This window comes from Suricata suricatta, chromosome 8 (assembly GCF_006229205.1).
Source record: "Suricata suricatta isolate VVHF042 chromosome 8, meerkat_22Aug2017_6uvM2_HiC, whole genome shotgun sequence".
NCBI lineage: Eukaryota > Metazoa > Chordata > Mammalia > Carnivora > Herpestidae > Suricata > Suricata suricatta.
Genome location: NC_043707.1, coordinates 48,778,220 through 48,790,537, shown reverse-complemented (window position 1 = coordinate 48,790,537; position 12,318 = coordinate 48,778,220). Strand labels below are relative to the sequence as shown.

The following is a 12,318-nucleotide window of genomic DNA, read 5'->3' as shown; positions in this document are numbered from 1 at the left end:
AAAGAGTTACACGCATACAAAACAATGTCAGTGAAAACAAAAATGCAGTGCATCTGTTTCCTAACATAGGGGATGTCTCGATTGTTAAGCCAGTCTGTAAGTGAGGAGGTGTGCAAACGAATGTGTTGGTGCTCTGCTCATTCCTGAGTGGGGTGTTCTGGCTCCTTGCTACTCAATGTGTGGTGTCAGCTTCAGCACACCTAGGAGCTTGTTAGAAATGCAGATCGAGTTCCCCCCTCAAAACCCAGGGACCCAGAATCTTGGACAAGATCCCCAGGTTATTTGTATGCACATTGAAGCTTAAGAAGCACTGTGCCAGCTTACTTGTCACTTGGATTTTTTTATTTCTGAGTGTTTCCGGAATGTTTGGCTAACTTTTTCCAGAATGCATCCCCATGATGTTAATACAACTTTCAGCAACTGATATTTGGGGAAGGAGCTCACCACCGCAGTATATAAGGTGAATGAGAAATGCATATTTTTGAAACCACAAAGTACAGATAATCTGATTTAAAATTGCTGCTTTGGGTTATTATTTTGTTGTTAGGATTATTGGCATGCTAGAAGATGGAGGGAAATGGTGGTTTATTTTTAAGCCAATTTTTTTTAACATGGGCATTTGTTGTTTAAAGATGTAATGAGCCATTTTTGTCTGTGTGTCAGGCAATGTTCATGACAATATGGGTGCTATTTCAGTCCTGTTTCCATGTGTCTGAAGAATTTTATTTTTAAATTTTTGAAGCAGCAGAACCACTAATAATAGATAAGAGAGCATATCTCCTGGTTTCAGTAAATAATTGGTTACGTTTGTTGGGTAGAAGGGCTTGAAAGACCACGGTTCCTGTTTCTATTTTGTTTTCTTTTGTTAATTGTTGCTAAGAAGAAGGCAAGTATACATTTGTGCTCAGCGTCCTTATTCAGGAATATTGAGCGTCCTGTTTTTGGAGGATTTGGGTAGAAGAAAATTGAGTTTTAGACCATTCATTTTGAACTTCTGTTTGCCACTGATTATTGTCTTTCATTTTCAGAGACACCACAGCGGCCTCTGTGGAGCACAGGCGAAGAACGGGGCCCGCCTCAGCCTCCCTTTCCCCAGCAGCCGGGGTCTGAGTCGCCGCAGCTCCATCAGAGCGAGGGGCTGGCAGAGAGCGGTCCGGACTGTTCCACGTCCCCCGTGCCCTGTCACAGGTTGCACGACCACGCCTTTGATTTTAGTAGAACTCGGAACATTCAAGACAGTTGCGAGGGCACATGAAACCCACTCCAGGATGAAATCTGGGCAAAGACTCAAGGTAATTAATTTTGTATTTGCTACCTCAGAGCTCAGAAGAAACCCCGAAGTCAGCATTTGCTTTACCCTGTCTGCAGTTCCATCTGACCACACCAAAGTGGCCCAGGCATTTGTTTGGGCTCATCCCTGATGAAGAAGGGGTCATGGCTGGCAGAAATGGGTACATCTCCTAAAACACGTGCAGAGGGAAATACAGGACAAACGTGCCTCCTGATGGTTCTGCGGGGATGTGCCCAGCTGTGCACTGCCTGTTAGGAAGAGTCTTCATCGCTGCTTACGTGCCGGGTTGTCTCAACCTGCAGAACGATTCCGAGAAAACATCACTGTTCTGTTTTGTCTTCCAAGGAATACAAGTAACTTCGGAGCCCTCTGGGAAGTGTATCTGGGATTCTTCAGAATATAAGCTTCATATAAGCAGAATGCTTATATTTTTAAGCATACAGTTGAGACGGGGCTTTGATATTCAAGGTCTTTGATAAGAATCCCAGGCCTGATCATTACCATGTCAGTGGGTATTGTATTCTTGTGAATCATTTTTGGTTTTTTTTGGTCCCTATTGCCCAGGGATCTTATTGTAAATACATGTGCATTTATAAATAATTTTTTTATTCATTGACCATATGTGTTGGTTGCATTGTAAATATTTTTGATATGCCAAAATTATATATAACGTCCAGTTATAATATTGACAGCAGCTTCTCAGACCACAGACCGATTTTGTATATTTCGGTTGAGTGAACCTAAAGACTTTGCTTAAAGTTTTAAAGATGTATTGTTAAGAAGTATGTGTACAGAGGCAGGGTACCTAGTGATTGCGTACACACAAACACAATTGTGGTGTGATTAACCACTTTCTTCATACCTAAAGGTTCATACATCTAGTCATTTGCCATCTGTTTACGAGTGCCAGGTCATACTACCCTTTCTAGCATAAAGAAACCCAAAAGACTAGCAGTCTTGTTATAGCCATGTACACACAGACAAAAGGAAATTTTCTCTTGGGAATATCTTCTTTCAGCAAAGTATTTTTGTTGATGAGGAAACCAAAGATGGCTTCTTTTCTATTTGTTTTTTTGGGTTTTTTTTTTTTCCCATAATATCTCTTCTGCTAATGCACAGTATATCTTAAGACGGGAAGAGTGCTTTTGGGAGTCCTTGAATGTGCACAAATTCTTACACTATAAAGCTTTAGAATGGTCCTTGTTTTGTACAAGTGATTGTTTAAGCCAAAAAGTTCTCTTGAATTTTCGTGATAGCAGAAAGCTTTCTGTAAACAAAGGTCTTCACACTCTAATGGAATGGAATAGGCCAAAGTTCTTTTTTGCTTTGTGCTTTCAGATTTCTTTCCTTAGGCTGTCAGATTCTGTCCTCTAAACCTAGTGAGTACTAGTTACGTCCTGGATCACATCCATCACTGAAATGCAAATCTCTAAGTTACCGTGCATTTCAAGGGTTCTAAACTCACATAGTATCTTCGCTTCTTGCAGGAAAGTTGAATTGCACATTGGTTTTCAAGCCTCATTTTTTTCTCCCACAGACAGCAGCCCCTCTTTAGCTGTTTTCTCCTGCCAAGCCTTTCGCTCCTTCCTTTTTAAACTGTCAACTTCTGTTCATTTTTACATTGAACTTCTTCAGTACCGCCATTTTTCTCTCCTTCCAGCCTGGGACTCCTCTTCTTACCAGGTTGTACTGTGATCTGTCCGGGACTGACTGAGAGTCAGGAGACTGGATTTTGTTCCCCGCTCTGCTCCTCACTGGCTGTGCAGCCGGGGCGAGTCTCTTCATTTCTCAGCCAGATGTTCTCGTGTATGAAGCGAGGGCGTTCTGTGCGCTAGCCCGAAGCCCTTTCCAGCTGTAACGTCCTGCGGATCTGTGATCCCTCCAGGAGCCAGGGAGGATTCGGCTCCTCTAATAAAAAGCTGCTTTCACAAGACGTTTGTTGGAGTCACAGGGTGGTGCTGCTTCCTCTGACTTGAGTCAGACTCCCTTCCTCCACGGCAGGGCTGACAGCGTAAGAAATGCTCACGACTAGAAGAAACACTGCTTTGAACCAGTCCCAGCAAACACAGAATCTTCACTCGATGAAGCCCCCAGCCGCTCTCTGGGGCAGCGCACACAGCATCAGAGCCCCTTGAGGCGGCTCCCAGCTGATCTGTGGCTGGTTCGTGACCCCCTCCCCTTTCCAGTGTATTCAAGGTTACCCTGTGAGTGCCCTGTGCTCCCACTCAGTTTCTGACAGGCTTTCGTGAGTGAAAAGGTATAGTTAGAGCAAGGCTGTTATGGGTGACAGGGCCAACAAACAGGCTGCGAACCAGTGTTCTAGAAAACGTCAAAGACCAGTGCTGCCTCCACTCTGGCAGTGGACCTGCTACTCCTGGGACTGGTCTGGTCTCCTGAACGGCCAGGTTCTCCCTTACGTCACCTCAAACAGCTGAGGTGTCCTTCCAGATACCTGTAGCTTGCCTAAATAACCAAAAAAAAAAAAAGAAAGTCAAGATTTTGTTTAAATATGAAGAGCCTTACCTCTGGTCTTAAAATAATAAATTTTAAATTTTAATCTTAGGAAAAGAAATTCCTGAAAATTTTCATTATATTGCATATGCTTTTGGCCAAGAAGTGATTTAACCTTCTCCAGTAGACAGGGTTAGTGGCTCATCAGAGTTTCTTCGCAGCATGTAGTGTCTGCCTACTGCCTTTTTAATCAGGGGTGTTACAAAAGCCAGGCAAATCAAAACGCCGGGAGAAATACTCTCTGCCCCTCACCCACATGTCACCTTGTATCAGTAGGGTTACGTAAATCCTCTTAATTTGTGCCTCTCTGAGACTGATTCTTCAAGTCCATCTGGAAGAAGAAATAGCATCTTTCTTTAACTCCATTTTCTCCCTGCTCATGATCTACACCTAGGCCATTGGCTTTCTGTCATTCGGCAGCTTCTAAAGTGCTTTCTCTAGTGTGCAAGTTACTCTGTGGGATGTGAAGTGTCAGAAACCCTCTAATGTGCCATCTCATTGTTTTATGTGTATTTTTCTGAAAGGTGACCTTAATATTTAAAAAGAGTTGCCTTCACACTGCCCATTGGGTGGTTGTAAAAGGAACATTAAGATGTCAAACAGGTTAGACTCCGTTATCCATTTTCCTAAGTGTTGGGAGATACAATATAAATCTTTAATTACTTAAAGTTGCCATGAAATAGGATTAAATTCAGTTTTTTATTCCTGAGGACAGAGGTGGTATCTGCCCCCATTCTGTGGGGCACAAGTTATAGGGAAGTGCAGTATACACTTGCCAGTAATTCTTTAAGGACTAATTCTCTAACAATTACATTTGTCCGATAATTGGAATAATCGGCATGTTGTGGGGAAAGTACACTCAGAAGCCAAATAATCATCAGTTCATAGCATTGAAGAAATTTCTACATTGAGAATGGAATATGGGTGAGACGACTTTTAGGACTCTCTCAGTTTAATCATTGGAAATTTCCAGAAGCAATCGGACAGTCTTACAACTTCTTCCTTCAAAATCCTTTATATACAGTAAGTATAGAGCACACAAGAAATTGTTTTCAACTAAAGGGTTTTGGTTTGGGGTTAACAAAAGGAGCCTGTTCTGTGTTAATGGCAGAAACCGAGAAACTCTGGGCTTATTCTTCTGCAGGAATCTATAGCTAGTTACTAACACAAATGGCATTATCATAATAAGAACTTTAAAAGCCTATATAATGTATTATAACTGTCCTTTTTACTCTTTAACTTTTATTCCTGTTTCTTCTTATCAGCAGGACTCCAGTTGGTATGGGGTTGGAATTGTGGCATTCACACAGTATTTTACCCAAATGTGTTACGGCCTTTTCCAAAATAACTTTAATATCCACAGACCTGCCAGAAGGTAATGGAGTCACAGAGGTAAATTCACCGCCGTTTTGATGCACGTGCTCCATTTCTGAGTTTGCTCCTCGATGCCGATCGCAAGGCTGATTGTGAAGCGGTTGGGCCTTACGAGGTTGCGCGGAGATTTTTGGCAACCTGTAAGGAATGTCTCATTCTTCTGTGACGTGGCCTCTTTCCCACGTCAGATGTTTTTCCCTCCTGCTTCTAACTTAGAACTATTTTGTTGAGAGTGCAATCTAAACCAACATTAGTTAGCCTTAATTTTTTTTTTCTTTTTTGGACAACTGCCTGGTTTGTTGACAAAAATGACAAGTTCTGAATTAAGAGATGTATTACAAGCTGCTCCTTACAGAACGAGACGTGCAAGCCCATCAATCATCTGAAGGTTCTGTGGGTGGTAAGAGGGAGGGCCGTGTGTGTGTGTGTGTGTGTGTGACCTTTGGACCTGCTCTCTCTAGGTTGTGTGTTGTGTGTGTCTTAGCACTTGGAATAACCTCCACCAATGAGTGGGGTGAAGGTGAAAAGTCAGCTTGATGTGAGCCTGTTTTGAGATACAATGAGTAAAGTGATCTTTTATTAACTGTAACTGTCTTGAAAGAGAAATTGATTATCAGGTGGTCAAGTGCTCTTGGAGTATCTCTTGGCTACTTAAAGTGGCCTCTTGATCCATAGAGAGACTGTTTACCCTCTTCTTTCCCCCCTTTATCCCGTCAGAGGGCATCGGTCCAAGTAGCCCTGGTACTAGATGTACCTAACGAGAGTTAAAAGCCAACTTGTTCAGTGTGGTCCTTTCCTAGTACCTATTTATATTTTCTCACACATGAGAATGTATATTTTATAAAGCATGTGTTTGTCTACCTGTTTGTCTACTGTCATATGTCTTCAATAAAGCTAAAATAAATTATGATTCCCTGGTCTTCTCTTGCCTGAAGTATAGGAGGGAACTGGCACATTTTTGCATTCGTGGCCCTTTGAGAGGGTCTCCCGATAGTTGTACAAGTTATTGCCCCTCTCTGATTTCTGCCGTGTTTGAGTCACATCCTTTCTCTAGCCCGCATCTGGAACTCCGCAGCCAGGAGCCGCCCGAGGGCGGGCGCTCTCTGCCTCCCCTGGCGCCGCGCGGTGCTGAACGCCTAGCGGGATGGAAACGCACGCGCCGTAGTTCGTTAAATAATGAGCGTGCTTCCTACACTGGGAAGAATTTGAAGGCAGCATTTTCTAATTCAAAAGTAACAAAACGTTTGAAGGAGGTCTGTTTTCTGGTCAGCTTCCTTACTGTACTATATGAGGGGCTATTTCTTTTGAGACTGTCGGAAGCCCCCCTTTCATTCTTTGAAGGCTGTACCCGTCGTGCTCCTCTGCTGCGCTTGCAGGGCCCGCTCCACAGCCATCACCTCTTCAGATCTCTAAGATGCAGATTGGGTAGATAATTCTAATCTCCATCTTTTGTAGTGAAGGAAATGGGCTTGAGATGATCACTTACACAATGTCAAAAAGCTTTTAGGCAGTAAAGCCAGGGTTCGCGTTCAGGTTTTCCGACGCACATTCAGCATTTGCCCCACAGATCCCTTCTGGCTCGGAACAGAGTATTGTGTCTGTGTTTGAATCGGAAGCCCTCTGGACATTGATAACTTCCAATATGGGATGTATACTGGAAGCTGATTTTTATAATATTTCTAATAAGAAAACACTCCTTTTCTCTGACAAGGTGGAATGATGGAAAATGCTATAGTTTCTTTCGTTTTTTTTGTTCCAGAGGGGGGCGTACTGGAGCTCAAGTAGCCACCGCCTGCTGAGTTACGGGAGAGACCTGTTCACACTCAGCTGCTGAGACGCTTGTAACCCAGTGCGTCAGCTGCCTGGGCTGCTGGTCTCGTGGCCACGGACAATACTTTTATGAAGTACAGTAAGAATGAATTTCTAGAAAAATGAAATAAAAAGACAAAATATAACTATAAAATTTTTAATACAGATTGAATGGATTAAAAATTACTCTGTCAAACTGCTGGTACTGTTTCTAAATGTTACTCTTGATTTCTGTGCTCTGTCAAGGACCAGTAGCAACTAGTTTATGGAGACACACGGATCTGTAGACCTCTTTTACAGGAATAGTGCTGTTATGAGTCATGATGGTGATTGGTCTCCCTCATTTCTGGAGATTCCTTTTATTCTTGCTAGTTTGGAATAGTTGAAACTGAGGGCTGGGCTTCTGTCCCTTGAGGCCTTCCTGGCTGGAAACAGCGATTTAAAACACCTTTCCAGCTCAGCCTCCAAACCCTGCCCTGAAGCTGCTTGGCTTGCATGGTGGAGTTTTTTGTTTAAAAAATGTTTTTTTAATGTTTATTTTTGAGAGACAGAGACAGGCGCAAACTGTGGAGGGGCAGAGAGAGGTAGAAACAAATCCGAAGCACAGAGCCCGGCATGGGGCTCGAACTCACGAATGGTGAGATCATGACCTGAGATGAAGTCGGACGCTTAACCAACTGAGCCACCCAGGAGCCTCACCTGGTGGTGGTTTTTGTAACATCCTACTTGTTTTCCAGTCCTGCTGTCTTTCTGGCCAGAGCACTCCAGATGGGCTGCTTGTGACTTGTTCCGAGGGAAACGGTCACAAGATAGGTTAAGGGAAAGGAAGTGCGTGGGTCAGCAGGAGGCTGGGGGAAGAGGAAGTGCGTCATGATGGGAGGGGCACAGTCTGACGCGGGGATCTCACGTGGTCCTGGGCGATCGCTGTAGTAAGGCTCCACTGGGGAAGTTTCAGCTACTGCTTCTGCTGCTGTGTTCAGCCGACCAAGAAATGTTTCTTGAAATCCCTAGGACAGAAGGTTCTCACTTTATTTAGTTCACTGACCATCACCAAGGCTAGTTGCACTTTGACAAAAAGAGGCACGTCGGAAGGATTGATCACAATCATTGCCAGGAGGAAATGATGCCATAATAGCAAATACATTCTGCCTGCTCCCCCTTCCAGATACTGTTAACTGCTTAGCACTTGGACTAAACAACTGTCCATTTGAGGGAGATATTCTTACCCACATTTTATAAATGAGGAAACAAGCAACTTGCCCAAGTTTATCTAATTAGCAAGCAACAGAGAAGGAGCTGAAATTAACACTGTAGGATTCCAAAGCACACATGCTTTCCTTAGGCCAGGACAGGGAAAAGGTGAGCTTTTACCATGTTTGTCATTTAATTTTCGCTGTAGGCTGTGTGTGTGTGTGTCCCCCAAATCCATATATTGTAGCCCTCATCTCCGGTCCCTCCGAATGTGGCTAGACAACCTCTTAAAGAGGTGATGAGGTTAAAACGAGACCTTTGGGGTGGGCCTTAATCCGGTACGACCAGTGTCCTTCTAAGAAGGAATGGAGGGGCGCCTGGGTGGCAGAGTTGGTTAAGCGTCCGACTGTTGATTTTGGCTCAGATCATGATCTTACAGTTCGTGCCGACAGCATGGAGCCTGCTTGGGATTCTCTCTCCTTTTCTCTCTCCCCCTCCCCCCATCAAAAATAAACAAACATTAAAAAAAAATCACCAGACGCGCATGTTCACCAAGGGAAGACCCTGTGAGGACATAGCAAGAAGGCAGCCATCTGTGGGCCAACAAAGGGGAATTCCGAAGAAACCAAACCTGCTGACACTCTGATCTTGGACTTCTGGCCCCCAGAACTGTGGGGAAAAAAAGTCAACTGTTGTTTCAGCACCCAGTCTGAGGTATCTTGTTACAAAAGCCCAAGCAAACTAATAGTCATCACTAACCCAACCAGATCGGCAGAATTTTGTTGTAATTCAGGCTGTGTGACTTGCCTGTGGTCACATACTCCAGAGCCCATGTTCTGAGCAGGGGAGGGCTAGAGAGAGAGAGACACAGAATCCGAAGCAAGCTGTCAGCACAGCCTGATTCAGGGCTCAAACCTATGAACTATGACATCATGACTTGAGCTAAAGTCGGATGCGTAACCGACTGAGCCACCCAGGTGCCCCAAGAGCACCATGTTCTTTATACTGAGCCACTGTGTCCTCTGACCCCAGTCAGTGCTTTATATACTGAAAAGCCCTGTAGAGAAACTGGAAATGAAACCGAGGAATGCTGTTTGGCATGGTGGCAGTTCTGACGCAGTGCGTGCATATCACCAGCCTCCTGGAAATTCAAACAAAAGGCGACTGCAGCTCCAAACAGTGCTTGCCAGAAGGCAGGAAACAGCCGTTTGTTTACACCGCAAGTGCAAGTGGAGTGCATCTGGGAACAGAGAGGCAGAGCATTTGAAGCATTCAAGAGTAAGGGCCTTTAGGTTCCTATTTTATTCTTGTCTCCCAAGAAGAAACCATGTTTTTAAATCAATAAGTAGAATCCCATGGTGGGATGACCGGCTGCTCTTGTGCCAGCTCAAGTAGTTTAATTCCACGTCCCTTTTAAATGCTCCATCAACGCTCGTGCAAATTCCTCCATCTCAGAAACAATAGGCTTGTGGTTAAGGTCGGCAGTGATCAAGGCTGGTGCGAATTATTTATTCTTCTGGGCAAGCTCCAGAGACAAGTGCACAAACGTATGCTCTATGCCAGGAGCCGCGTAGAGAAGCAGTACAATTGTTGTCAAACAGTGAATTACTGCTGCATGCAGGGTCCTGTTCTTCATACACGGAACCTGGGGTTGGCTTGGGGACCACACACCTATGCTTTCACTGAAAAGGAGCTTCAAGGTTAAGATTCAAGCGTGCAGTACTGAGAATTTGGAGGAAGCACGAAATCACACCAAACAGCTGATCTGGTGAAAAAGCGGTGCATTGCATCGTGCTGGCAGGAGTTTTGCCCCCTGGGTCCCACTCCTCCTAAGCACCAGCATTTTCTCACACCTTGTCTAGACCTTAGTTTCCTGTCTCCTCTGCCAAATGTGGGCTGTTCCCTAAAGGTCCCTTGAACTTGAAAGACTAATACCCAGCGAGGTAAGAAATTTGAAAAGCACCTCTCGATCTTCCCCTGTGGAAAGTCTCAGTGTTCCTTTGGACAGCCTTAGTGTAGAGGAGGCCTGGGAGCTGGCTGGGCACATTACTTTCTTCACTCTGGGGAAGGGATTTTTATAAAGAGGAATTCCAATTGAAAGAGAACTGATTCATTTGCCCTGAAGTCCTTTCTTGTGTCCTTAGTGGACGCAAGGCATGTTGAAATGGTTCCCGAGGGTGGTGGAAGAACTTAAGAACGGCGTAGAATTTCTTCTGTAGCCCTTGAAGGCGGGTGTGGCTTGTGGCTTTCAGGATACCTTTGCTTTATAGAGAACAAACCTGTCTGTTTTCTTTTTGTCTCTACTAAAATCTCCAGTCCTGACCGCTGCCTCCCTCATTCCTCCTCTTACTCTTCCCCCACCTCGCAGTGAGAGAGTCTGGGCAGAAGAAGCTAGAAACTAAAGCCTGGACTCTGCCACCGTGGTAGAAATCCCCTCTTTCAGCTAGGCAAGAGTCTGGAGTTCTCCACAGGCACAGTTGGCCAAGGCATGAGGATTCCCTGGGGGTCGGCCAAAATTTAATCTGAGTTTCCCTGGGCCCAGCATTTACCATAGAGTTTTGGAAGTCAGTGGCTCAGAGCGCGGGCTTTGATGAGGAACAGAGCCGGGCTGCAGTCCTCCAGTCCCTACTACTCTGGACCGCGTGTGCAAGCTTAAGCCAGTCCCTCAGCTCCTTTGTGCCGCATTCTCCTTATCTGCAAAGTGGAAATAACCACGCCTGCCTGAGAGGGTTGTTGAGAGGATTAGAGGAACCGATACATATAAAGTACTAAGCAGAGTGCCCAGCACTGCACTCAATACATGTTGGCGGCTGTTGGCTATTGTTATGGGGACGGCGGCATCTGGAGAGCTCCACCTCCCTTCCTCTCCCCTCCCCTCCCCTCCCCTCCCCTCCCCTTCGCTATCCACAATAGCACAAAATGGAGAATGCCTCCCCAAAAAGTCATGTCAGGGGTAGCCCTGGAGATGTGGATTGCTAGCTGGATTTTATTTAGAAAACGGACACAGTCTCAAATGATGATCAAGTGAAAAGTGCCTTCAGCTAGGAGTCCATCGGACTGGGATTCTGACCAGTTCTGCCGCTCACTGACCCCATGATCCTGAGAAGTCACTCGACTGCTGGGTCTTAATGTCATCTGCCAAAACAGAATTTGGGCTGTTATCAGGTGCTCTCAGGAGGCCCCTTCTAACTCTGAAATTTTACTGTAGATTTTCTAGATACATAGACTCACCCTCCCCGCTGTCCCCATTAGTGGTTCTTAACTCTCCCAAGAGAGAATGTACTTTATCCGAAGAATAATAATTACAGACCTTTGCATGGGAGTTTATAGGGGACAAAGCACCAGTGTGGTTTAAATGAAAGGAAGTGGGAAACAAAGGAGAAATCTTCTTATTTAATCGAGAAATTTTGAGCCTCCCAGAAAGTATATTGTGTGAACTGACCTCCAGCGAGTATTGTTCTCCGTCAGGGTCATCCTCGGGCCACAGATCCCACCCTGTAACGTAGTTCTAAGGATTACGTAAGAGTTCTTGCAATAATCGGTGGCAAAAGGAATTGCTTTTCAGAGTAATCTCTTCAGTACTTAATATGTTGACTTCATGCCAAGGTAGATGATGCCATTGGGGAAACTGGATGCAGAGCCCTTCGTTCAAATCTTGGCTACTTTGCTTACAGGAAAATTACTCAATTTCTGTAGGCCTCCGCTTCCTTCTCTGCAAGACAGCGGTGATACTGCTACTCACCTCAAGACCGCACATCAGGACTGTGTGAGCACCAGGGGGAAATGTTCCTACTGTGGAGGAGCAAACACTTCAGCTTCAGTCAGTCCGACTTGGTAGTAGGACTTCTTCGGGGCCCTTTGGTCAGTCAGTGGCCTGCACTTTTTCCACGAGGGACAGATGTAGCTTTTTTAATCGTTTTCCCAAGGCTCCTCGGGGTCAACTCTAAAGGGTGCCCCTTGCTTGAATTGTCATTGGCCTGAAAGAGGGCCCAGCAGCAGCTTGTAGGCAAAGATGGGCTGTCGTCCTCTGAGGGCCCTCCCTGGACACGGCGTGTGGCTGCTGCCCCTTACAGCCTGAACTGGATGCTTCGTCAACAACGGGAGCTTGAAAACTCGATGTGTCTTGTTTTCCAGTGATACTC

The 12,318-nt window shown here is 45.1% G+C and overlaps 1 protein-coding gene and 1 long non-coding RNA gene across 12 annotated transcripts in view; one reads left to right on the top strand and one right to left on the bottom strand.

Moving 5' to 3' along the window:
- The window catches only part of LRIG2 (leucine rich repeats and immunoglobulin like domains 2), a 98,018-nt gene extending 90,878 nt beyond the window's left edge, over nt 1–7,140 (top strand). For 9 of the 11 annotated variants that reach the window (XM_029946086.1, XM_029946087.1, XM_029946089.1 and 6 more), the window contains one exon: nt 1,029–1,912. In XM_029946086.1, the coding sequence (XP_029801946.1) occupies nt 1,029–1,255 (227 nt within the window). In that variant the 3' untranslated portion in view covers nt 1,256–1,912. Of the gene's footprint in view, nt 1–1,028; nt 1,913–2,951; nt 3,778–6,935 lie in introns of those variants that run through there. The other 2 variants (XM_029946082.1, XM_029946081.1) reach the window with 2 other exon arrangements.
- On the bottom strand, nt 6,892–7,786 carry LOC115297903. The gene is made up of 2 exons (XR_003911516.1): nt 7,685–7,786; nt 6,892–7,099 (listed from the first exon to the last, which is right to left on the bottom strand). It is a non-coding gene; the product is annotated as an uncharacterized LOC115297903 (long non-coding RNA).
- Between the last annotated feature and the right edge of the window lie 4,532 nt (nt 7,787–12,318).